The sequence below is a fragment of the Paramisgurnus dabryanus genome, chromosome 13, assembly GCF_030506205.2.
Source record: "Paramisgurnus dabryanus chromosome 13, PD_genome_1.1, whole genome shotgun sequence".
In the NCBI taxonomy this organism is placed as follows: Eukaryota; Metazoa; Chordata; class Actinopteri; order Cypriniformes; family Cobitidae; genus Paramisgurnus; species Paramisgurnus dabryanus.
Genome location: NC_133349.1, coordinates 8456567 through 8483778, shown reverse-complemented (window position 1 = coordinate 8483778; position 27212 = coordinate 8456567). Strand labels below are relative to the sequence as shown.

At 35.9% G+C, this 27212-nt stretch overlaps 4 protein-coding genes across 5 annotated transcripts; all 4 read right to left on the bottom strand.

The window, feature by feature from the left end:
• Window positions 1–542: 542 nt before the first annotated feature.
• LOC135717695 (IgGFc-binding protein) lies at window positions 543–4649 on the bottom strand. Of its 2 annotated transcripts, XM_065239885.1 has the most exons (4): window positions 4268–4649; window positions 3311–3412; window positions 1343–2572; window positions 543–1128 (listed from the first exon to the last, which is right to left on the bottom strand). In XM_065239885.1, the coding sequence occupies exons 2-4, from the start codon at window positions 3348–3350 to the stop codon at window positions 698–700; spliced, it is 1701 nt and encodes a 566-aa protein (XP_065095957.1). In that variant the 5' UTR covers window positions 3351–3412; window positions 4268–4649; the 3' UTR covers window positions 543–697. The 2 variants fall into 2 exon arrangements, with proteins under 2 accessions (XP_065095957.1, XP_065095956.1); XM_065239884.1 differs by having other exon boundaries at window positions 3311–4649.
• A 4565-nt stretch (window positions 4650–9214) lies between these two features.
• LOC135789032 (uncharacterized) lies at window positions 9215–15393 on the bottom strand. Its single transcript, XM_065298602.2, has 4 exons — window positions 15280–15393; window positions 14279–14376; window positions 11827–13038; window positions 9215–11436 (listed from the first exon to the last, which is right to left on the bottom strand). Exons 2-4 carry the CDS (start codon window positions 14316–14318, stop codon window positions 11024–11026), a joined length of 1665 nt encoding a protein of 554 aa, XP_065154674.2. The 5' UTR covers window positions 14319–14376; window positions 15280–15393; the 3' UTR covers window positions 9215–11023.
• A 175-nt stretch (window positions 15394–15568) lies between these two features.
• Window positions 15569–17975, bottom strand: rpp25l (ribonuclease P/MRP 25 subunit-like). The gene is made up of 2 exons (XM_073811546.1): window positions 17766–17975; window positions 15569–17110 (listed from the first exon to the last, which is right to left on the bottom strand). The coding sequence occupies exon 2, from the start codon at window positions 17092–17094 to the stop codon at window positions 16441–16443; it is 654 nt and encodes a 217-aa protein (XP_073667647.1). The 5' UTR covers window positions 17095–17110; window positions 17766–17975; the 3' UTR covers window positions 15569–16440.
• Window positions 17976–20702: 2727 nt separating this feature from the next.
• Window positions 20703–26981, bottom strand: LOC135789033 (IgGFc-binding protein-like). The gene is made up of 4 exons (XM_065298603.1): window positions 26944–26981; window positions 25594–25666; window positions 21286–22497; window positions 20703–21170 (listed from the first exon to the last, which is right to left on the bottom strand). The coding sequence occupies exons 2-4, from the start codon at window positions 25631–25633 to the stop codon at window positions 20749–20751; spliced, it is 1674 nt and encodes a 557-aa protein (XP_065154675.1). The 5' UTR covers window positions 25634–25666; window positions 26944–26981; the 3' UTR covers window positions 20703–20748.
• Window positions 26982–27212: the final 231 nt, after the last annotated feature.

Here is a 27212-nt window from a genome sequence, read left to right as displayed (position 1 = left end):
AAATGTGATTCATTTATTCGTGTCCATGGCACGAAATTCAGCTTTTTCGTGTCACTTGCACAAATTTCTATAAATAGTTTTTCGTGTCCGTGGCACGACTTTTTTTCATGTCATTTTATGTATTGTTTTCTATTTTTTTTCTATTTATAAATCAATGTCGCTTGGGGTTAGCTTTGGGTTAGGATGTCTAAAAGTGTTACAGTGATTCTAACCCCAATCGCAAGCAACAATGGTAAGAAAATATGGAAAACCAACAATGAAATAACAATACATAAAATGAAATGAAAAAGAAAGTCATGCAACAGACACAAAAACTTTTTATAGAAATTCGTGCGAGTGACACATAATAGACGTTTGTGCTCAAGTCACGAAAAAAAGCTGAATTCTGTTCCATGGACACGAATAAATTAATCAAATTTTTTGTGACTATAACACCACTTTCTGTGAGATCAGTCTGGCCTAAATGGTAGCCTATATTATGACCTTTCAAAAAGGTATCATCCCAGTTACAACTTTTGTACCTTTTTTACTAATGTTATAGCTACAACATGAATTTCTTATAACATTAATGTTATATCTAAATATAAGCACTGTTTTATTTTTCATCTATTTATAAGGCAATGCCAGAAGATCTAAGCAACTACTGAATAGACTTATAGTATTTTCATTTTTTTCTCTCACAGTTTTTGTTGTTAAATTAATATACAGCAGTTTGATTGAGAATGATATATGTAGGGTTTTTAAAGCAGATGGGTTTCTTTATAGAGCAACAGGGTGCACTCTTCCACATGAAGGTCTTCCCGGGGTCCATAGACACTGCAGCACACAAACCTCTCTCGGGTAGATCAGGTTGTTTATCTGCCCAGTAAGTGAAGTTTAGTGGGGTAGTAATGTTGTCACTGTTACTCCAGTACCATTCTGTGGTAAACAGGCTTCGGCGCAGACCGATCCAGCCGTCAGTGGGTTTTGGGACTATTATGTTTCTGTCCATCATGTCCTGGTTCTCTTTAAGTAAGATCTTGGCAAAGTTACCAGAATTGCTGTTGCAGTACTCACGGGACATCGTCCAGTTCAGGTCCTCGTTGCCAACCACAAATTTCCCAAGAGTCAATGCACAGCCCTTATGATCTAAATGCACACAAACAAAATTATTTTATGAAAATGTCCATCATTATCATGTGTGGCCCTGCCTGAAGTAATTTTTTGGGGATTTACTATTTTCTACATGAAACCAAAATTTGATGCTACTAATGTTGAATTGAATGGATTTTACAGACATGGTCCCATTTATCACCGCAATTTTATAAAAAAAACACCCAAAACACACAAACACATATTTTACCTGCTTCATCATTTATAATTATAGCTGGGCTTGCGTACATGGCAGACATCCACAGTTCCACCGTGTACACAGCGATTTTTGAGTTGGGATGCCAAATGGTGGCTGAAATAGGTTGAGTAGTTCCAATCTCAATGGTTGTCATGGAGTACTGTGTGCCACTTATTACATCCCATGTAGTTGCTGAAGGCAAGGGTGCATGATTCATCTGCACAGACGCGGTGCTGGATGTCTCTGCGATGATGAAGGCACCAGTTTTTGAGGAATAAAAATGTACCAAGAAGCAGCCAGAAAACATGCTTACTGGAATGAGGTCTAAAATGATTCCAGGGGTGATTAATCTGAGGGAAACTGGCATGGATGTTGTAATTAATTGGGGTGCATTATTGACAACATTTAGTAAGGGCAGGATGTCTTTGGAATTTGGCACCTGAGTGCCACCGCCATCCTGTAGATCACCTACAGCGACTTGTACACTTTGGCTTGTTGTCAGGAAGAGCTGCTTGACTTCCGTGAAGCTTACGGTTAAGGGAAAACGTTCAACCGCTCCGTTCGGCATTGCGGGGCGAAGTTGGTTCATCACCATGTAGCAGGAGCAGTTTCTGTACTCAAAGCATGGATGACTCAATATCACGGCTATTTTGTCTGTCCCACTCACTTCTGTAACTTCACCGTTAATCTGCAGCTGATAAAGGAAGTACGGATTAAGCGTTTGCGTAGATATCTGGATCTGACCTCCCGTAACTACCTTTTTAATGCTGACTGTATTAGTTGTGTTCACTGCGTTGATGATGAGCAGCCTAAACGAACTGTACCTTACCTCCAAGCATACTGAAAGGCCGAATGCTCCTATTATCTCAGTGTAATTCATAGTTGGGATAGTATACACTGTCCTGAGGTTTTGTTCAGGCTGGATGACATGAGACTGAAGCCTTCCTGGCCATCCTGTCATGGAAAGCACTGTGATGTTGTTATTACTGCGGATTATAATGGATTTATTGGATGATGTAAGCCGGTATTCTTCAACATCTTTAGTTAAGTTCAAGGTCCAAGTTATCCCAGCAGTGCTGAAGCTTCTAGTATTGTTGACGCCGTCACTTCCATAGATGAAGCTGACGTCAGTGTTTGGCAAGAGGATAGTGATTTTGAGATAGTTAAGGTTGTTCCTATAATATGCGATGTTCTCTGGGAATGCCGTGATGAAATTTGTCCCACAATTGTCCATCGAAAACCCTGTTAATGTTCAAGTCATTAGTAATGCATTTTTTTGGTAGCTTGCTGCTTTGTTAGTCGTTAAAGGCACAGTTCACACAGAAATGCAAATCATTGCTACGTCTCATAAGCATGCAAATGACAAATATCAAGACAGTCCTTTGTGAAGCTTAAATGTTTGTAATGAAATCTTTAATGTAATCAAACTATTTCATTTGAAGCTTCTTTTATCTTATGGCTTCTATGGTGCTTTTCACAATTTGGCAACTTCCAGGAAATACATTTTAACATAAGATAAATAGTATGTATAATTTAAGAAATGCTACAAAACAGGAAAATTTGATTAAAATACATGGCAATATTACAAATATTTCATAAGATTTATATTAGCACTACTGTGCATGTAAAAATAATTGTCTACAGGATTGTAAACAGACAAACAATTATTGCTATTCATAGCAGACTCATATAATTTATAAAATGATGTCCTAATATACAGTCGCAGAATGAAAAAAGGGGCAGTACCTTTCCAAAAAATACATCTTTGCACTTAAAAAAGGTCATATTAGTACCTCTAATGTACCTATTGGTACCAAATATCTGTACTTAAATGGTACATATTAAGACCTTTATAAAGAGTACTGCCCAGTCACAGCCTGGGACCATTTTTTCTAACAAAATAGGAGTGAAAAATGACCTGTCATTGTAATGACAAAAAGATAAATGTTGACATTATTTTTGATTGATGTAATCACTTGCCTTGGCTAAACATGAAAATAGTCAACAGAACAGCCAACATGACTGTCGCCTTCTGACACAGCTCCTCGTATGATTGGTGAAACGGCTTTTGTGCTTTATCTACTGTGGAAAATATACACGAAAACATATGAAACACAGACGGTTGTGTATATTGCATTCGTTAACTGAGGAGGATTTTCTTACAGCAGCCAAAGCCTTTTTTTATTAATTCAATAATACAACAATCAAAAGTTTTTGATACTTGCTCATTATTTATAAATATTATTGTTTGTATTTTTAAAAAAGTTAACACATCAAAACTATGGAAAAATAATTTAACTATGTGAATTATTGTGACTTAAAAAATAAAAATATAATAAAATAAAACTATGTTTTGCATCGTTAAAGCTGTTGCCCAAAATTTGTAAAAACATAAATAAAAATTATAAAATTAATGTCACAAAATAAATGTCACCCTAGGATGCATACAATGCTGTGACCCAGCATGACCCCAAACTTTTGAATGGTTTTGTATTTAAAATATTAATAATGATTAGGCTAATAAACATTACTAATACTTCACGCTTCAGTTCATAAAATATGCTGATAAACAACAAAATAAATTGTTGAGTATTAAAAACCAAATTGTTTAAGAATGATACAAACAAAATACTATAAACACAACCACCTTATATTTGATCATGATACAGAATTATAATTTGTTCATCATGCTGAATGCATAAATCTACAACCATAATCCATTATCGTACAAAAAAATCTTTACAATTCTATAGATTTGACCCATCTTTTTGGACATTTGTACATATGTTATGTCTCTTATGCTTGCCTTAGAGAAATTACAGAATGATTTAAAATCCTAAAAGTACAACGGTGCTTTACCTGCATCAAATGAGTCACTTTAAAAGGTCTCAGAAGAATTTCCCTACCTCCTCAATTAAATAAAAACAATCTACCTACCTTAATCTTGGGCAAAGCTCTTCCTCTACCTGAGAAGTCTAGCAGTGTATTCTCAGGTCATTCAGAAAGGAAATATTTGACATTCAAAATGTCTTTTTCCTCTCTCCATGTGCATTTGCATAAGATCCAGAAGAGATCCGTTTCGTAGAATTACCAAATTGCATAGTGTACTCCCATGCTCAATTCCCAAGGAACATGCAAACAAAATGTTTACTGTGACATACTGTAACTAAGTTGGCATTAATAGGATCATGTTCCTTGTTGCTTCTTCATGCAAAACTGCATGCAGACCCCTGCGATGGACATGCAGCGCTTCATGATATATTTTATATGCTGCTGCTTATTTACACTTCTGGTGAGGAACTTTAAATCAGAATAAATCAGGCACTGTACATGTCACAAGTTTTTCATGAAACTTTTTCGTGATGACCTCTTTGTTCCCTAGCAACAGCATAGGATGATGAAGGGTGGTCCGTGAAAGTGTACACAGAGGTCAGGCAGACCGAAGGGTACCAGTGATGCCCTGCTCTTTTACTCACCCGCACCACACCCATCCCTCCTCCATACATGTGGTGTGGACTCTCGCCCTTCGGCGTGTTCCACAGCACGAGTCTCAAAAACAGCCAACAGTGCCAATCAAAGCCTGACCAGGACAAGTGTTACCGCCTGGAGGGCAACCACAGAGAACATAGGACCAACAGCGTGACAGCGCTATTATTGTCGTGTGGAGATACCAGGAAGTCATGGGCACAGTCACGAAAGTGGAGATACCAGGAAGCCACGGGCACCTTCGAAAGTGGAGATACCAAGAAGCCACGGGCACCTTTGAAAGTGGAGATACCAAGAAGCCACGGGCACCCTCACGAAAGCTTTGAACACACATCTGTCTCCAAGTGAAAACAATAAAGCACTTTTTGGTGTTATTTTCAAGCATGAATTAACATTTGCATGTTCCTACCAAATATTCTAAACCATGCAAACATTATCATTTGTTAAGCACACACACTCTTAGAAAAGATTTACACATCTTTGTGCGTTAAGCTCTTAACACATTATGTGTACTTTTAACATATTATGTGTCATTTTGTGTTGATTTTTTTGTTGGTTCAATAATAATACGGTGATGGGTGGATTCTAAGACAGTCTCAGAATCAACACTAATGTGTTGTTTTAACACATTCGTTCTAAGAGTGCAGTGAAAATACTCTCCCAGCAAACACCCTAACGTTTTTGGTTCCCTTTTTTGGGGAGGATCCAAATAATAGCATTCTGGGAACGTTCTTTTTAGGTTTTATTTTTGCAAACTTTTAATAACGTTGCAGGGTGGTTATATATAAAAAAATAAGTTTGCAAGATGTTTTACATGATTATGGAACCGGTGCAACTACTCCAGTCTAAACTTGAACTCGACTGTCTCGACATATAACCTCTACTACAGGGAAAACTGTCTACAGGTCAACCAGAACCAGCTAGTAATGGATGCTTTCGGAAAAACTGCTTTAGGAGCCTTTGAAACCTTTACGAATCTTTTGTTTCGAATCATTGGTCCGAAGCGTGTATGAAATTTGGCAAGTCACATGATTTCATCAAACGAGTCTTTGTTACATCATATCGAAGCATTTCAAAACTTCGTTTGCTGCCGCTTGGGGATGATGTAAACCCAAAGGGGTGGTTTCCCGGACAGAGATTATCTTAAGCCAGGACTAGGCCTTAGTTAAATTAGGAAATATAACTAGTTTTAACAAACATGCCTTACTAAAAACATTACTTGTGTGCAAAGAGCCCTGATGTATTTTAAGATATGTCAGTGCAAGTTGTTTTCAGTTTGGACAGCTCTTATATTTATTTTAGTCTAGGACTAGTCTAATCCCTGTCCGGGAAACTGCCCCAAAGTGAACCCAACTGGCAGTGACCACTTAGGTTTTTATTTCAGATCAGTGTAACTCTTAGGGGCGGTTTCCCGGACAGGGATTAGACTAGTCCTAGACTTAAACACTTTTAAGAGCTCTCCAAACTGAAAATAACTTGCACTGACATATCTTAAAATACATCAGTGCCCTTTGTTTCACCTCAAAATGCACACAGGTAATGTTTTTAGTAAGGCATGTTTGTTAAAACTAGTTATATTTCCTAATTAAACTAAGGCCTAGTCCTGGATTAAGCTAATCCTAAATGTTTATGCGTCATTGGGGCGGTTTCCCGGACTAGGATTAGCTTAATCCAGGACTAGGCCTTAGTTTAATTAGGAAATATAACTAGTTTTAACAAACATGCCTTACTAAAAACATTACCTGTGTGCATTTTGAGGTAAAACAAAGGGCACTGATGTATTTTAAGATATGTCAGTGCAAGATATTTTCAGTTTGGAGAGCTCTTAAAAGTGTTTAAATCTAGGACTAGTCTACTCCCTGTCCGGGAAACCGCCCCATTGTGTTCTTATTGATCTATAAGTGCTCTCTTCAGGATGCCTCTTAATCACGTGAAATGAAATTCCACCAGATTGTAGCCCATAATAAAATAAACAAGCCAAGGTCAGATGTTATGGATTATAGTTGGTGGAAAATGTGGATAAATTGCTATTTTACATTTATTGTAAAATGAGTTTAATTAAAAGACCAAGTTTAATTGTTGGGGACATTTAGAATTTGGAAAATAAAATAAGGTTAATGCTATGTGATCAACACCTGACAAACCACAAAAACTATTTTAATATTATTTTACGATTTGTAAACACATTACACTGTTATCAATGGGTTGTCTTGTTTTACACTATTTTGACCAGCAGGTGCCGCTAACGTGTGTTGTGTTTCGAACGCTTCGAAACAGTGAATCATTTTGCCAACCAATTGGTTTAATTGATTCGATGCTTTAAAAAGACTCTTTCTCCCATCACTAGAATCAGCAACACGCTGCATACATTTTCTCCCTCTAGTCCCAGGTAAATAATTCACAGAAATGTACCCCTCTCCTCTCCCTGATGTTCAGTGGATAGCACCAGATGGTGTCCTCGAAGACGACCCCGCATTTGCTCTTTCTCAAGAGGCTGATGTGCAACATCGCACATCGAGTCAACTTCTGGATGTTAAACCTTGGGGACAGTAAGTTGAGCCTCAAACTCTTTGGGAAAGGATCAGTTAGCCACGCTCTACATTTTACCTCAAATTCCTGAGAAGCCAACCATCCACAAACTAGTGATTTTCGCTTTCGAAACTTTTACGAATCTTTTGTTTCGAATCATTAGTTCGGAGCGTCTTTCTAAACTGGCCATGTCACCTTTGTTTTTTTGTTTTTTTTTTTTTTTTTTAACTGGCCATGTTACCTGATTTTAGCAAACGAGGCTTCATTACGTCATGACCGTTTAAAAATAAAACGACGATTCACCACTAGGGGGGAATTATAGCCAGTATTTTATATTATTAGGAGAACTTGGGACAGTTTTATTATGCAAGTTCATAAAACATTTATACATCTGACTAACAACACTGCCATTTTGTCTACTTTTTGTTTATAGACACATTTGATGACAAACACGTGCATGCTTAAAACGGGAGTTCGTTTTAATGATTTGCCCTAAATAAAACTAAAACACAGAATACACTTTTAATTATGGCTTAATCAAGTTAAATAATTTATTCTTTACACAATTTTTAAAAACTTTTTTAAACTATTTTGACCAGCAGATGTCGCCAGCGTGTGTGGTGTTTCGAACGCTTTTGAATCAATTTGCTAAAAATTGGTTCAATTGATTCGAAGCTTTGAAAAGCATCGTTTCTCTCATCACTACCACAAACAACTAATTTTCTCTCCTTATGCAATCAAACTTTAGACTTAGCTTTAGAAATAACAGCATGACCAACCAAGACGTGTGTGCATTGCATGCTTTACACTGCAAAAAATGATTTTCAAGAAAAAAAATTCTTAGTATTTTTGTCTTGTTTTCAGTACAAATATCTAAAAATTCTTAAATTAAGATGCTTTTTCTTGATAAGCAAAACCACCCAAGAAAATAAGTCTAGTTTTTAGACAAAAAAAAAAAACCATTTTGTGCATAAAACAAGCAAAAAAATCTGCCAATGGGGTAAGCAAAATAATCTTAAAAATTTTAAACACTATGGGGCGGTTTCCCGGACAGGGATTAGACTAGTCCTAGACTTAAACACTTTTAAAAGCTCTCCAAACGGAAAACAACTTGCACTTACATATCTTAAAATACATCAGTGCCCTTTGTTTTACCTCAAAATGCACACAGGTAATGTTTATAGTAAGGCATGTTTGTTAAAACTAGTTATATTTCCTAATTCAACTAAGGCCTAGTCCTGGATTAAGCTAATCCTGGTCCGGGAAACCGCCCCTAAATAAAAGAAAAATTCAGGAAAAAATTGCTTACCCCATTGGCAGATTTTTTTTCCTTCTAAAAACTAGACTTATTTTTTTGGGTGGTTTTGCTCATCAAGAAAAAGCATCTTAATTTAAGAATTTTTAGATATTTTTACTGAAAACAAGACAAAACTACTAATATTTTTTTCTTGAAAATATTTTTTGCAGTGTATATAACCAAAGTGCAGTATGTGGCCTTCAAAGCATGGATAATTCAACAAGAAAATTGTTATTCACTTACATTGTTTCAAATTCATATAACTTTTTTATTCTGTGAATCACAAACAGATGAATTGTATAATTTATTAAAATAAATGGGGGATTTTTTAAGTTTAAAGGTGTTTTCACATCTGAGTGGAATCCTGGTGAAAATGACTCCTGACAGATTATTAATCCCCTCAGTATGGTTGGGGTTAGGAACAGATCTGGAAGCAGGTTCAACCAGAAGTGTCAAAATCTGGCGCAACACCGAAAAATATGAGTGTACATTTTAACCAATGAAAGGACACTTTAATCACACATGAGTTTTATTAAGAACTTCTGGTCCAAAACTTTGCCATGTGAATGTGAATCAAACCAAAAAGGAAATGTAACTGCAACAAGTTTGATCCATAACATGTTTGGACATTAAGTATGATACCCATGCCAGCTTAAAATTACTTAATGGTGAGTAACAGTATTTTGGTTGAAATAGTTAAAGACTTTTATTTTCCAATATCAATAAAATATTAACTTTATCTATTTAAAAATATTAACTTTATACTATCGTTTTATCTGGAAAATATATTGTTATTTAGATTTACCCATAAAGAACTTATGTGAAATATTCTCTTGCACGGGACATACAGTAACATTCACTACATATAAACATTTTATTTCATAATGTACCACATTTTTGAGTAAAACCAGGAGACAAAATGTGAGTTAGTTAATTCAGGGAAAGAGAGCTAGTTATTATATTTTTACAAAGAGTACATGGGTGATTCTCACGAAACCATTGAAACACCACGGCACTAATGATTTTAGCTTTAAAATGTGCAATATAGTAATATTAAAAAGCATCAGAATTAACACAATACTGTGTTCTACCTTGCACAATGTGTGATTTCAACATAAGAATTTATAATTTGTCAATTTTATCTCATTTTCTGCTGAAATTCTCACTACCGCAATGTGTCCGGCTGTGTTTGAACATGCGTTATGTTGTAATTTAATCAAATTAACACAAAAATATTTGGAAAAAAATAAATGGATGTTTTGCTAGACTACTTTAGATGACAGAAAAAATATTTACTGAATATTCATGTATAATAATAATAATGAAGAAAAATTAGGAAAATGATGTGTCCATGCCTGATGTTCCCATCCTCCGCAACACTTTTTGAGAACAGTTTAAGCACACATACAGAATTTGAATAAAGTTTGATTTTGAGTGACCAAGCACATGGACCAGTTACTTCAAGATGGCTACCAGGTAAGATCATTTTTTTACAGTTAATTTGAAATATTGTCTTATCAGAATGCTTACACAACATTTTGATTATCATTACCGCAACAGATGCTTATTAAATGTTAATTTAATTAATTGAAGCATAATATTTTGATTTTAAATGCATGTGCAGAATCTCCAAATTATGTTCTTTCAGGTTTGTCATGTCATTTTGAAAATATGTCATTGTTGATGTTTTCTGACTGTTGCGGTAATGAGATTTTTAAGGACTAATTTTTTTATTTATGTTACAAAAAGTGTTAAATGATAAGTAAAAGTGTTTAAATTAATGTTCCCATTTACTCCAGACTTTGTTTTTCAATGTCTGGTGGGAAAAAAAGTAACTTTAAGCAATTTTTACATTTTCATGCTTGACATTTTTAAAACCAAGTTTTCGTGAGAATCACCCACATGAACAAATGTGCTTTTTACTGGAATAATAAGCAAAAGCAAATCTTTTACATTAAGACCAAAAACTTTAGATAAAATAGAGATAAAACATAATCAGTTTGTTTGTCACATAACTCTCTCAATTATTTATTTAAACCAAGAATATCTGTTTTGTTTTGACAGTGATTTATAAACTAAAAGTTTACGGTCCCAAAATTTTCACAAATAAATATAAAATGTCATAATATTTAGTTAGAGAAGTGAACATAGTTGTAGTTCTATTAAAATTATAACATATGCAAAGCTTCGACACACATTTAATATAACATTAATTTTATATTGAAATAGTAGCACAATTTTATTTTTCATAAATATTTCAATATTTATAAGCCAATGGTTGAAAGCCAAAGTAACTAAGCATCTACTTCCTTAACTACCACTGAATAGATTTTGCATTTCTTTCTCTACAAAGTATTTTTCTTACATTATTATACAAGAGTTTAAATGAGAACGAGATATGTAGGGTTTTTAAAGCAGATGGGTTTCTTTATAGAGCAACAGGGTGCACTCTTCCACGTGAAGTTCCCGAGGGCCATAGACACTGAAGCACACAAACCTCTCTGAGGTAGATCAGGCTGTTGATCTGCCCAGTAAGTGAAGTTTAGTGGGGTAGTAGTGTTGTCACTGATACTCCAGTACCATTCTGTGGAAAACAGGCTTCGGCGCAGACCGATCCAGCCTTCAGTGGGTTCTTGGACTTTTATGTTTGCGGCCATCTTGTCCTGGTTGTTTTGACGGAAGATAGAGGCTAAGTTATCAAAATTGTGCTTGCAGTACTCACGGGACATTGTCCAGTTCAGGTCCTCTTCGCCAACCACAAATTTCCCAGGAGTCAACGCACAGCCCTTGGGATCTAAATGCACACAAACAAAATGCTGATATTTATTGGGATGTTCATTAAAATGTCCAGTTGAAATGTGCTTTATATGTGTGCCACATCATTATCATTTGGGACCCCATGTGAAAATCATTTTTTGTGTGATTTACAGTTTTTCTACATTAAATCATCTAAGAACATTCTGTGAAATTATAACCTTGATATCTTTAAGATTGACTGAATAAGCATGAGCATGTCAAAGATTGAAATTGAAGTAAAATTAATAAGTGATTTCAAACTTTGATGCTCCAAATCTCAAAATTAGATTGAGATTTTAGCATTTCACAGACATGGTCACACCTCTCACGACAATGTTTTATATATAAAAAAAAACATAAATAAATAAAACACAAAAACACACATTACCTGGTTCATCATTAATAATTATAGCTGGGCTTGCGTACATGGAGATCGACAGTTCTACCGTGTACACAGCGATTTTTGAGTCGGGATGCCAAATGGTGGCTGATGTAGGTCCACTCCAAACGGTTGCCCAGGAGTATTCTGTGCCACTTATTACATTCCATGTAGGTGCTGAAGGCAAAGGTGCAGCATTCATCTTCACAGAAGCAGTGCTGGATGTCTCTGCGACGATGACGGCACCAGTGTTTGGGGAATAAAAATGTACCAAGAAGCAGCCAGAAAACATGCTTACTGGAATGAGGTCTAAAATGATTCCTGGGCTGATTAATCTGAGGGAAATCGGAATGGATGTTGTAATTAATTGGGGTGCATTATTGACACCATTCAGTAAGTGCAGGATGTCTGTGGAAGATGGCACCTGAGTGCCACTGCCAGCCTGTAGATCACCTACAGCAACTTCTACACTTTGGCTTGTTGTCAGGAAGAGCTGCTTGACTTCAGTAGAGCTCATGGTTATGGGAAAACGTTCAACCGCTCCGTTCTGCATTACGGGGCGAAGTTGGTTCATCACCATGTTGCAGGAACAGTTTTTGGACTCAAAGCAAGGATGTGTCAATATCACGGCTATTTTGTCTGTCCCACTCACTTCTATAACCGTATTGTTAATCTGCAGCTGATAAAGGAAGTACGGATTAAGCGTTTGCGTAACCCGATCTCCCGTTCCTAGCTTTTTAATGCTGACTGTATTAGTTGCGTTCACTGCGTTGATGATGAGCAGCCTAAACGAATTGTACCTTACCTCCGAGGAGACTGAAAGGCCGAATTTTGCCATTATGCTAGCGTAATTCAGATTTGGGATAGTATACACTGTCCTGAGGTTTTGTTCAGGCTGGACGACATGAGATTGAAGCCTTCCTTGCCATCCTGTCATGGAAAGCACTGTGATGTTGTTATTACTGCGGATTATAATGGATTTATTGGATGATATAAGCTGGTATTCTTCAACTTCTTTAGGAAAGTTGAAGGTCCAAGTGACCCCAGCAGTGCTGATGCTTGTAGTATTGTTGAAGCCATTACCCATATAGATGATGCTGACGTCAGTGTCCGGGTAGAGGGTAGTGATTTTGAGATAGTTATGGTTGTTTTGAAAATAATATGCGATGTTCTCTGGGAATGCTGTGATGAAATTTGTCCCACAATTGTCCATTGAAAGCCCTGTTAATTTTCAAGTCATTAGTAATGCATTTTTGGTGACTTGCTAAAGAAATAGTTCACCCAGAAATGCAACTCATTGCTACATCTTATAAGCAAGGACAAATATCCAGATAATTCTTTGAGAAGCTTAAATGCTCGTAATGTAATCTTCAATGTGTACAATTATTTGATTAATTTCTCAAATCTTCTTTTATCTTCTCTTAAGTGAAAGAAATGTCTTCTATAGATGGTTTCATCGGACGCACGTGCGGTGACGGGATACGCGTCTGGTCCGAACTTTACTTCCAGTTTCAGTTTTTTTAATGGTCTGATTAGTTGCTAAACTGCACTCTTGACCAAAAACCTTGTCGAACATAACAAATGATTTGGTTTCCTAATCTACGTGTTGTTTATAGATTAACTATGTTTAAAATACTTTGTTGTTTTTTATTCTTAGCGGAGTTCACCAGAAGTTACGTGTTGACCACGAAAGCCGCTTGTTTATGTTGTTACTGCTGAAACCGTCTATAGTGCTTTTCACAATTTGGCATTGTTGCAAAGCAGCTTTACAGAAAATGCCTTTTTACAGTAGGGGCATAAGATATAAGAAATTATGCAAAATAGAAAAGATGGTATTAAAATACACGGTAATATTGCAAATATTTTATAAGATGTGCATTTGCACTACTACGTGTAAAAAGAATTGCCTAAACAGGATTGTAACCATTAAGTTAATCATAGTGGACTCATATAATTTATTAAAATATTAAATATTAAAAAAGTCTTAATATACAGTAGCATTGGGAACAAGGTGTTAAAATTGGCACATCTTTATATGCCAAGTGTCAAAAAATGTCAGATTGTAGGTCCCTGCATTGTCAGAAAAGAAATGGTGTATAGCTGCCACTCGGGCGGCATCTTTAAAAACCCTTTTCCAAAAGAGGCCATATTATTACCTTTAAGCTACCTATTGGTACCAAATGTATATCTGGACCGAAATGTTACATATAACGACCTTTATAAAGAGTACTGCCAATTCCCAGCTTGGGACCATTTTTACAATTTTTTCTGACAGTCTGCTAAAAAACAGTAGGTGAAAATAACTAAAATAGCAAACATTGTAATGACAAAAGGGTAAATATTAACAGAATTTTCATTTTTGGGTGAACTATTATCCTCTCGTGGTTTTTTTAGCCAATAGTAAAAATAATAAAATTCAATAATGCAGATCAAAAAGGAAATGACTGCATGCATTACTTGCCTTGGCTAAACATGAAAATGGTCAACAGAACAGCCAACATGACTGCCAATTTTTCTGAAACAGCTCCTTATGTGATTGGTGAAACTGCTGTGTATCTACTGTAGAAAATATACATGAAGAGATATTAAAGACAGACGGTTGTGTAAATTTGTATTTGTTAACTGAAGAGGATTTTGTTACAGCAGCCAAAGCTTCTTTATACAATTAATAATGCAAAAATCTAAAGTTTTAGGTCACTTACTCATGCTTTATTAATATTATTGTTTGTATTTTGAAAAAATAGTAAACACATCAAAACTATGTGAATTATTGTGACTTAATCAAACGTTTATATTTTTGCATCTTCAGAGCAGCCATTATTTGTCTAGAATAAAAAAAAACTTTACTAGGACTTACCCTACACTAAAAATTGTCAAATTAATATTAGTTTTTGTTTTACTTGAAGTTAAATAATTTCATCTAAAAATAGTAGGTTTAATAGACTTGCATAATAAATGTTATTAACCTTGCATGCAGCATTTTTTTTTACAGTGTGCATCTATGCTAGGATCTAAACCTTTAATTGGAATTGTATCTAAAACATGGATAATAATTCAGCTAATGAACATTCCTAATATTTCTGTTAATAAAATATGCTGAAAAACCACATATTGAATTGTTGGGTGTTAAATACTAAATGGATTTAGCATGATACACAAAAAAACCCTGCCTTATATATAAGATACAGACATATAATTTTTTCATCGTGATGAATGAATAAATCTGCAACCAAAATCCATTATTGTACAAAAATGCTTTATAATTCTATAGATGCATCATTATGGACATGTATATTAGTCTCACTCAGCCTTGCCTTAAGAGAAATTGATTTTCAAATTTTGCAGAATGCTAATCGTAAAAATAGTTTAAAGGCTCTATACCTGTGTCCAATGAGTATAAAGATAGTAATTCAGTATTTAAAATTTTATTTAAAAAATAAACCCAAAAACAATCAACCCTACCTTAATCTTGGTCAAAGCTCTTCCTCTATCTGGAGAAATTTAGCAATGTATTCTCTGATCATTCAGGATATTTGACATTCAAAATGTCTTTTTCCTCTCTCCATGTGAATTTGCATAACATCCAGGAGAAATCAGTATGTTAGAATCAACAAGTTTCATAGTGTCCTCCCATGTTCAATTCCCAAAGAACACGCAAACAAATGTTACTGTGACGTACATTCAACAGCACTGTACAGGAAGCCACACTTTATTTACTCAAAATAAGTCACTAGAACTGTCCAATTTTTGGCCATATTAATCCATTATGTTCTTTTTTCAACGTGTTTGTAATTTAATTTCTTTCATAAATATTGAAACATCCTGAAATTCAAGTCTAGCTTTGACTATAAACATTTCACCAATGCTGGAATGGCCCAAATTATAACCAAACAGTATAAATTAATTTCAAATGAACTATTAATGATAAACAGCTCTTAATGCACATGACTCAAGCTTTGAGTCGTGCCATTAAAATAAGGAAAATACACAGCCCTCCCCCTTTTAATCAAAATAATGTTTATATTTTGCACAAACATTTGACATTCAAAATAGATGAACTTTCCTTATCCTTTGCATAAAATGAAGGTGGGATCAGTGACAAATCAAGATCAATTACTTACTTTCATTACAGATATACTAAAATTTTACACTAACCCTATGGTTGGGTTTGTCCCTTCAATTGGTTCAAAACAACCCAGTTTTTGCACACATTTTCTTAATCTACTAAACAAGTATGCACAATATAAAAGAAGATATGTGGTTTGTTAACTCTTACATGTACGATAATGTGTCACTTTGGCCACACCTTCAGATAAGGGGTACGGTCGTTGAAAAAAACTCTGGTGTCTAACTTGGTATCATAAATCAAAAAGAAAAACCTATGGAATAACCCAAAAATGCTTTGTTTAAAGCATGTTTGCTGGACAACATAAAAGCCTTTCTCCTTCTGCCTGCAATAAAATATTTTAACAAAAATACATGCTTGCAACATTTTTCTATAATCAGCTTACTAGTTTTTCCAAACAAAAGGAGAAAACACCATCCTTTATGAAAAACATATATGCATATAACTGCATAACAGGACATGAGCACACGTTTGAGTCAGTATGAAGTATGCAACATTCATTCACGCCCACCTCCTGAATGACCTGGAGGTTTACGTGTCTCTCCCGTTCGCCCCTGGAGCTTGCGCATACCCTTTCCTCTACCAGTCCCCGTTCCTCCCTTTCTTTTCCGTTGGCCATGTCTCTGAGTGCCTGCTTCCTCTTTGAGAGCCTGTGCCCACAGGGCATCGAAGGAACCTGGTGCTTGGTAACCTGGTTGGTTGCTGTCAAGTGAGTCTCTGGAGAGCAGTACCCATATACTAGGCACATTCCTACTGACCGTGAGACTGTCCAGCCCTGCATCAGACACCAAAGGTTCCCAGACCTCTTGGATGGTTCGATAGAGCAGCGTGGTAATCTGATGTAGGCCGTGCACGCGACGTTTCATGATCTCCACGCACGTGATGGCTTTAGCCACGCTGGGGCCCGTACCCGTGAACACGATCTGCCGGCACAGCTTCTCCTCCGACCCGGTCGTCACCTCTGAACCTTCTTGGGTGCCTACCTGTTCTGCTGAGGCTGTCTTACCCTCCATACGGCTCAAGGCAAACCTCATCAGGTTGCGGATTTTGCTGCCATCTTTTACCCTAATTTCTGGTGTGTCGCTGGGAAGGTTAGGAAACGGACACGGGCACGGTTGCTCCACAGTGCGTGCTTTTCTGTAGTTTTCCATGTCATTTAGACTTTATCTGTGCAATGGAAGGGGACAAATAAGCAATATTCACATTTTAGAATGCAGGCACATGGGTTTAGGTAATCATGCCAACCAGATACAGGAAACAAACAAACAAAAAGTCACAGACAGGGTTTATATTAAGCCAGAAAGTCTAAATTAGGACATGTAGCATTTATAAATGTATCTTAGAAAAAGCAATAAATTAAGCTAAAATTATTAAAATTAAGCTTTGTAACTGTTCAATTATATTGTAAGCCCCCAAGTATGGGTTGATAAAAGCTAAAACGGAGTCCGGATGCCTCACTGGCTGCGCAGTTGGATCGTCGTATGACATAAACTCTCGCGAGAGTACTGCTTCAAATCGCTCTAGCGACATAAAACACATAACACTGAGCTAGTGGTTTTTGTATTTTAAATGCAGAAAGCTTACATATTGGCCTAATTTCGCAAGTATTTCAGCTTTTTTTTATCTGTGTGTTGTGAAGTAAACGACATAAACAAATATGCACAACGAAAACCTATCTTCACGTCAATGACTGGAAGGATACATCTTTATTTAACTAGGTTTGAGAGACAGTAGAAACTTTCTCACAAGGCAAACGTACCGTAAATGTGTAAATTATTTGATAAATATACACAGAAGCATGTGAGTCTTTGCACAAACTTACTTTGCCTTGTGGTAGGGTAGCAGTTGGTTAGCACGATCAAATGGCTGCAGGCTTTTGCTAAACAGCGGTGAGCTTCTGAGACTCTTCAAAGAAGTTCAAATATTCCTTAAAATCGCTGAGGTTACTATAATTAAATCTTCAGTAAATGCGATTCGAATGTTATACTGTAGCTTGCTAACTCGCGTGTTACACTGTGTGACGTCAGTTCAAGTTTTGCCGGTTAATGTGAAACTCCGTCGCAAAGCGCCGCAAGAGTTCGTGGGAGTTGTAGTTTTACTATATTTTGCGAAATCTAATAGTAAATAATCACCACCATACTCATATGTGCCCGTTTGTTTAAGTGACTTTTCAGTCGGAATGTAATCTGACCAATCATGTCACTAGTAGCACTTTTATACGTTGGATTTTTTACACTTCTGCGCTAATTAAAAATGTAAAAAAAAATATTAAAAGGTTTTTTTAGGGATAGAGTGACCATGTAACCATAAGTAACCATGGCGTATTAATAATCAAAATTTGTAAAACCATGGTTTTACCACAGAAACATGGTTAAACTATGGTTCCTTTAGTAAAACGCAGTACATTTTTGGCGTTTTATTCTAGTGACTCTAGTTTAACTCATATTTTTATTTGTAATTAAACCATGGTTAGTTTCATAGGGCGAGTGCGTAAAAAGATTCATCATGTCAATCGTTTATATGTACACAGCGCCATCGAGCGTTGGAGATCAGGAAGTAACGCGATTTGGGACAACACATAAACAGCCCCTCCGGATAAAGAGAAAATTACGTCGTTTTCATTGTCATGTCCTGTATTTTAATAGGCTACACAGTATGAGACATAATTGTGCAACTACCTCTAGATCTAAGGGCGTAGGAATGAGCCCTTCCAAATGGAACACAGGGACAGTTACATTACAACATGATTAAATAAATTTATTTGCATCGCTTTTCACAGCATGTATTGTATCAAGCAGCTTTACATAATCATGCCTTAATATAATAAAAGGCCCCAGTGAGTGAAACCAATTAGCTATAGTATGAAGTTATAATAATGAGGTAAAACCTACAATTTTAGTGTAAATATTATCACCTTAAAGGCTTTAAAGCTTAATGACTAAATGAACAAGCTTAATAGTATAAGCATGCAAAGTCAGCAACATCAAAGCTCCAAAAGTATCAAAAGCAAAGCTTTACGGCATGCAATAGTTTTTAATAATGAAATTTTTTGATACTTTGGGAGCTTTGGTGTTGACGACTTTGCATTTTTATACTATTATGTTTTTTGGTCAAGCACCCAACTAAGATTGATTTGCATGCTTTTGCCTGCTTTTTCAAGCTTTCCATGGTTTACGTGCACATGACAAGTAGTTAATGAAGTCATGAATAGGCTGATAAATCTTACAACATCCTAAAGAGTGAAGATTAAATTATGTTTTGTCTGGCTGCTAATTCATGCATTATTTGAAGCACACACAGCTTATGTCTCTGTAGCCTACATGCATTACAAATGTATTTCTATCAAAAAATGTATTAGGTATAATTTTCTGATAGTGGATTACAAGTGTACGACATTGATTTTTAGTATCTCCCACCAGAAACTACAAAGACTGTTACCAGTTAAGACAACAGGTAGTTATTAAAAAAACAGAATGATATATTTTGGTTAGGGCCGGGACTCGATTAAAAAAATTAATCTAATTAATTAGAGGCTTTGTAATTAATTAATCTAAATTAATCGCATTTTAATCGCATATAAATATTTGACCTGAGAACATTAAGAAGTAATTTTTTACATGGATTTTACCATGAATAATGACTGAATACATAAGCTTAAGCAACAAAATATTGTTTATTGAGCCCTATTCGGACAGGATTGGTTTTACAGGGGTAGATGGCGTAATGTAATTTTACCACAGGACGTCGGTAATATTAATGGTCAATTCGGACGGGATTAGAAATCTCTGTAAAACATTCAGAAGTGGGAGGGGTAACTCGTTGGCGCAGCGCGTCACCTCTCGTCTTCACGTGCACGTTACCTTGCTTCCAGATATCAGATGTGCAAACAACATGACACAGACAAGGAAAACGCGAAACACTGTGTTTAATTTCAGTTTGGGGAGAACGTCAGTTTCATAAACAGTTCCATGCCTCTGAGAAGTAAATTTGACTTTTTTTTTAAAGTTTGTGTCGTGTTTTATTCAGTAACTGACTTGTTTCTCCGTCTAGAACGCAAGTAAACGCTTCTTTAAGCGCTTTTATATTTAAAAGAAACCCGCAAATTAAAAGGAAATGACGCGATTTACGTGTATATTTACAGCTGGTCTATTCGCACTGGATTTGTATTACCTGAGGTAATTTCTCCGGACCTTTTTACAGAAGGTAAAAGACGCCGTAATCTTTACTGACATTGTCCGTAATGATTACTGACATGGAGCATTCGGACTGGACTAAAATCACCGAGAAGCTCTGATAAAAACTTGCTTTACCCCACATCCCTATGTAAAACTAATCCCGTCCGAATAAGTCGTTGTGCCCGGAGTCGGGCTAATGTCCACGCTAGCTGCTGTATGTTTTGCATTGAGATGCTCGATGTGCTGCGGTGATATGTGAATTCCTTGTTGCATAGCTTACACACAACCATGCTTTTATCGACGCTTACATCCGTTCGTTTTTTATAAAAAAATTCCCATCCACGGGGCCAACCAAAGCGATCTCATCAGCCTCTTGGTTCATGTTCACTGTGGTTTGTTGTGAAGTCATGAACGCTAGTTGGTGCTCCAGTATAATCGGTCCGCCGAAACTCATGAGAAATGTTCCGCGGTGCAAAAATAAGTGCGATTAAAATGCGTTAAAAAATTTTAACGCGTTATTTTTGTGTAATTAATTAATCTTAATTAACGCGTTAAAGTCCCGGCCCTAATTTTGGTGCTATAAATATACATGAGAACTTAAGGAATGTTTTCTGTTTCAGATGGCTAGGTTTAAGGAACAATGGTTGTTGGGGGCTTGTAGCAGATAGGAAGCTTTTTCTCGCAGCACTTTGTACTTTTCCATTTGAAATCATCTGTACCATCCAGTGACAATGAAGCACAAAAGCCCTTCAGTTTGTCCTGTGGTTGCCCGTCGGCCCAGTTAACATAAGTCACAGGTGGTGATGGTGATGATGATGATGATGATTGTTTCTTCCAGGACCACTCTGTAGTCATTAGACTACGGCGTAGACCGATCCAACCCTCCGCATCTGTTGTATCAACACTATTGGCCAAATCCACCTGGAGGGCTTTATCTGTAGGACAGGCAAATTCTCTTTGGTCGTTTGCGCAGAAATGTAGGGCCTCGGCCCATTTAAGAGGCTGCTCTCCGACTTTAAACTCTCCAGGAATCACCACACAGCCAGACTTATCTTAGGGCACAAATAAAAAAATTAACCATCACAATGACATGCTTTACAACCATTTAATATTTTAAATCAGCAGTAATTGGATATAAATGTAAATCTTGAAAAAAAGTATTTTTACCCGGTTTTAGATTAATAGGTATAGCTGGGCCTCCAAAAATGGTCTCTTGAGTATTTTCCAGTATATAAACCGCAATCTTTGAGCTTGGATGCCAGATAACTGTCATAACTGATGTATCAGATAAAGTTATTCTACCTGAAGAGTACTCCGTGTCAGGAATCTCAGTCCACACAGCATTTTGAAGTGTTTCTGTACCCGCGTGCACTTCATCTTTGCTGTCAGTTTTAGCAATCACAATGGCCTGCTTGTTGTTTGTGTAGAAGTGGAGCAGGTAGCAGGCGGCAAACATGTTTTCTGGAATCAATTCAATGAAAAGTCCTGGGCTGATCAGTCTTAGGGACACGTTACTCGATGCGGTTACATATTGAGATTTATCTGGATCTGAAATTGACTGAAGCCCTGCTAAGTTAGCCGTTAAGCTGATATTGTTTTGAGAGGGTGAGATTGCCTTGTCACGTGATGTCGTTAATAACTGTCGTTGGGTTATACCTGGAAATGAGGGCACAACAAAGTTCTGCCCCTGAAATCTCACAGGAAGAATCTGATTGACTATCATGCTGCATGTACAGCCTGGTTTTTCTAGACACGGGTGAGTCAGCAGCAAAGCTGTTTTACTACTCGAGTTAACCATCATCAGTGAAGCATTGACCTGCAACTGGATGAGTTGGAATGATGGAATCGTGAAGCTTTCTATTTGAATGCGGCCTGATATGTTTTTGACTAACGTGATGTTGTTCTCTGTGTCCTCAGCATTGATGATGATCAGTCTGATCGAGCCGTATCTTTTGGAAGCGATGTCTGGCTGGGATATGCCAAACGTTGCAAGAAGGTTTGGGTAGTTCAGCGAAGGGATCAAATAATGTGTGTCAAGATTTTCATCAGGTTGAACAACATTGGTCTGGACACTTTTATTATTAACTCCATCTGTACCACTGACAGAATGTACTACAATGTATTTGTCACTGGTGATTCGGATAGATTGTGTGGAGTAGTCGAATTGATTTACAGATGTTGGAAACCCCACAAGTACGGTTTGGCCTTTCTGCATGTTTGTCTGTGTTGGTGTGCTGCCGCCGTTGTAGAAAATGTTGACAGAAGTGCCGTCAAGTAGGGCGGTGACTCTCAGACTTCTAGAAGTGTTTGGGTAAAAGTAACCCAGGTTCTCTGGAAATGCTGTGATGAAACTGTCACCATAGCTCACTATTGTGAGACCTTGGAATATAAAAGAGCATAAAAAAAAATCACACAGGCATCAATACAATCACAGCAATCCTGCATCCAAAAAAACCCACACACTCTTAAAAATGAAGGTGCTACACAGGGGCGTCAGTTTGTGTTGAAAAGTGGTGGGGACAAAAGATCAGATGAATAAACATTACAGCAGGACGGGAAAAATATTGAATAACGGCACATCAAAAATGGGCATAGCGTAGGCCAGTCAACAACACAAAAATACTCAGCATAAAACCCTCAACAATGTTGACTGCACATGAAACAGTCCCTGCAACACCAGCTCAACCGAACAAAGCATCACCAAGGCATCATACTATAGAAAACAGCAGCACGTTAAGTAAATGATAACAAAGAAATTCATTAAATTTGTAAAAGAAAACACACCATAAGCACACAACGCAACATATGTGACCCTTGGACCAAAAAACCAGTCGTACACTGCAAAAAAAAAATTTCAAGAAAACATTTTCTTTGTATTTTTGTCTTGTTTTCAGTAAAAATATCTAAAAATTCTTAAATTAAGATGCTTTTTCTTGATGAGCAAAATGACCTAAGAAAATAAGTCTATTTTTAGAGCAAAAATATCAAATGTAAGTGATTTTGTGCATAAAAAAATCTGCTAATGGGGTAAGCAAAAAAATCTTGAAAATTTTTTTTAAACACAAAATTCTAGAAAAATTCAAGAAAAATTTGCTTACCCCATTGGCAGATTTTTTGCTTGTTTTATGCACAAAATCACTTAAATTTGATATCGTTGGTCTAAAAACTAGATTTTTGCTCATCAAGAAAAAGCATCTGAATTTAATATTTTTTTGATATTTTTATTGAAAACAAGACAAAAATACTTAGAATTTTTTTCTTGAAAATCTGACTTTTTTCTTAGTATTTTTGTCTTGTTTTCAGATATAGAAAATATCTAAAAATTCTTAAATCAAGATGTACTTTCTTGATGAGCAAAATTACCTAATAAACTAAGTTACATTTTTAGACAAAAACTCTACAATTTAAGTTAATTTGTGCTTAAAACAAGCAAAAATATCTGCCAATGGGGTGAAAATTTTTTGCTTAAATTAAGTGTTTAAGAAAAAGAAATCTTATTTTTAGATTTTTTTCTCATCCCATTGGCAGATTTTTTTGCTTGTTTTAATCACAAATTCACTTAAATTGTATAGTTTTTGCTCAAGACTTATTTTCTTAGGTCATTTTGCTCATCAAGAAAAAGCTTTTTAATTTAAGAATTTTTAGAAATTTCTACTGAAAACAAGACAAAAATACTAAGAAAGTCATTTTTGCAGTGTAAGTCGCACAGGTATTGTTTGATTTTTTCAGAACATTTTAAGCAAATGCTTTCAAAAAGTGGTGGGGACAAAATCAGCCATTTCAAAAAGTGGTGGGGACATGTCCCCAGCGTCCCCAGTGTAAATGAAACCATTTTTTGTTAACATAGTTGAACCCAGTCTCACAGAGTTTCGCATAAATAGCATGAAGTGTGAAAATCATGCAATACATATGGCAAATTCCAATTTGGCGTGCATACGCCAGTCCTTTCCATTCACTTAAAGCAACACCAAAGATAACGTTTCCAAAAAACAGTCTTGTAGTTCGAGTGAAAACTACAAAAACTTGCTTTACGGCAGACGTACAATCCAATCAGAACCAACTATGCTGCAGTATTTACGACAGTGGTAATGGATAATTACGCTTCCAACCTGTAGGTGGAGCAAAGAGCAAAAACTCTTTAGTGTTGCTTTAAACATGCATCTTTTTTTGTCGTTTTATTTATTGGTTTCTCAATTTTTGCTTTTTTTACCATTTTCGCTTGGGTTTAGGAATAAAACAACTTTTTGTTATATAAAAATGATATCCTAACCCAAACCCCAATTCTAATGCCAAGCATGGCTTAAATATAGACCAAAACATGGATAAACCCAGAGCCGGATTATCCATAGATGGGATTGGGTGAGTGCCCTGGGGCACCAGGCAATATGGGGGGGACCAAGGGCTCCAGGCTGCGACCAAAATGTTTTTTTACAAGTACTCCCGCAGATGCGATCACCCGTGACAAAAGTACAGAAAGCGCAATCGGGTTTCAACCTTTCCATTGCATGACGCATTAATGTCACCATGCGCTCAGTTGGATCTAAGGATGGGTCTATGCAGTCCAAGTAAAGTTAACAAATCTCACTCAGAACCGCGAGAAGACATGCACACGTGGGTTTAAAATTAGGCGTTTAATTTTGCAGGCGTGAAAGATAAAAAGAGCTGGAGAACCTTTAGCCTACAATAACACAAAAAACATTGTAGATGAGAGTAAAAGTCTACATCAGTACATTTAGTATGTTTAGTAATGCAGTTATTTTGGGAAAATGTGAGTAATTGCATTGCAGGCTGATTCAAGGTGTGCCTTAAATTTTCTGTTGGCGCTCCAAATATTTTCAGTCAGTGCCAATTGGGCATTGTTTAAATGCCACGGCCTACCTGAGCATTGTTTCTGACCATGTCCATCCCTTTATGACCACCATACCCATCCTCTAATGGCTACTTTCAGCAGGATAATGCACCATGTCACAAAGCTCGAATCATTTCAGATTGGTTTCTTGAACATGACAATGAGTTCACTGTACTAAAATGGCCCCCAAAGTCACCAGATATACATATTTGTTTTGGGGGGCACTTCAAATGTCACCCTGGAGCACTGTGTTAATCCGGGCCTGGAGAAACCTGTATATTAAATAACCTCCTTAAGCAAATCTCAAATGTAACCCTAAACCCAAGCAAAAATGGTTTAAAGAACAAAAAAATGAGAAACCAATAAATAAAACGAAAAAAAAAGATGCACCGTTTAAGTGAATGGGAAGGAGTGGCGTATCATATGCACACCAAATTTGAATTGTGCCATGTATACGCATCTACATGAGACTGAGTAGGATAGTTCCATAAAGAGCCTTAAACATCCAAAGACAAAAGGTTCTTTGTAGTGGAAAAAGTTCTTATGACTATCGAATAGCATTGTTGCGAAGAAACATTTTGGTAGAACCTTTAGTGTAAAGAATGGTAAAGTTTTATTTTTCTTACCTTGGCTAAACATTGACATAATCAGAAGAAAAGCAAACATGACTGAATCTCTGTCTTGAACTCAAATTTGATGCTGTATTAGTGAAGAAAAGACAAAGGACCACAAGGTGAAATGACAAAATGATATGAGCATATATTTATATAAAATAAAATGGCACTTAAATTGTATTTATAATAGCAACAGCAGTAGTGTGCCATAGTCATCCAGTATGAATTTAAAGCCATTACAGTGTAAATTCTTTCATTGATAACATTTCTATAATTGTTCTTCAACTTTCTCTTAGAATAATTAATCATTAATTTACCATACCCAACAAAAAGAGCATTTTATTGAAGACACGTCATCTCTTTATCCTCTTATTTTTAAAACATTATATATATAGGAAATTATAGGCTTTAGTATAATTACATTTGAACAATTTAAGTGATGTATGTGCACACATTAAATCCAAGGTCAAAACAATGAGAAATTTGCCTGAATTTAAAAGTCATATGTGGCCGGGAACAGCTGTTTGGGAGTCGAAAGAACCTTATGATAGAGCTGAATCATCGAGATGACTAAAAAGAGTAAGAATTCCTATTACTAGTGTGAATTGGTCATTATGTCTTACAGTAGGAAAATTCAGATTTAATCAATGTAAACGCAGCAAACATCAGAACTTGGGATAAATAAAATTTCTATTTTTATATTATTATACAGTCGTGGAAAAAGAGACCAATCCGGTTTGGATTTAATCACCATTTCTACATGTATTGTGATCATTTCAGTCTAGTGTAATTTCAACAAAACCAAACTTTCGGAGTGACAATAAAGTCAGCCAACAGCACTAAAAAAAACTAAGAGCGTGAAACATTGAAATATGTGATAAAACATCAAGGTTATTTCATCAAATATTCACATTTGAATTGTTTCTAAAATACATGTCAACCATTAGCATTGTGTTATTTAAAAATTTATATAAACTTGTTTTCTGTGCAGTATTCAAGATCTAAAAACATTGCATCTTTTTGTTAGTTTTTCCGGTTTCAGTTTTCTGCAAATAAATGTAAATAAAAGCATTCTTTTTTTATTAGGAATTTGGCAGAAATGTTGTTGTTAGTTGACAGAATGAAACAGAAATTATGAAAGATTATGGCAGAGATAGATAGATAGATAGATAGATAGATAGATAGATAGATAGATAGATAGATAGATAGATAGATAGATAGATTTTTTTGAGAGAACAATTTTAGAAATGACTGAATTTAACTTACTGTTCTATACAGTAAATAAAATCAAGAACAAGATGCTTCTCTTGACATTTTAGTTGTACCAAACAAAAACTCGGCTATAAAAGTCAAATATCTTACCTGATGTCTTTGATTGTGGTTGTCTTGTTTTCTCTAAAATCAGCTCTGTGTTGGAATTCTTATTTTAGTTGAGACAGATTTGACTCTCAAAATGATTTTTTTTTGCATTAGAACAAAAAGATTTGCATAGGATTTGCTAAAGATCCTGGCCAAACAAGATACATTACTACATGCTTCATCTGGCAGAATGATTTTAAAAATATAAACAAACCAATTAATGATCAATTACTATACACTTAACATATAAATTGGCTCACCTCACATGCATT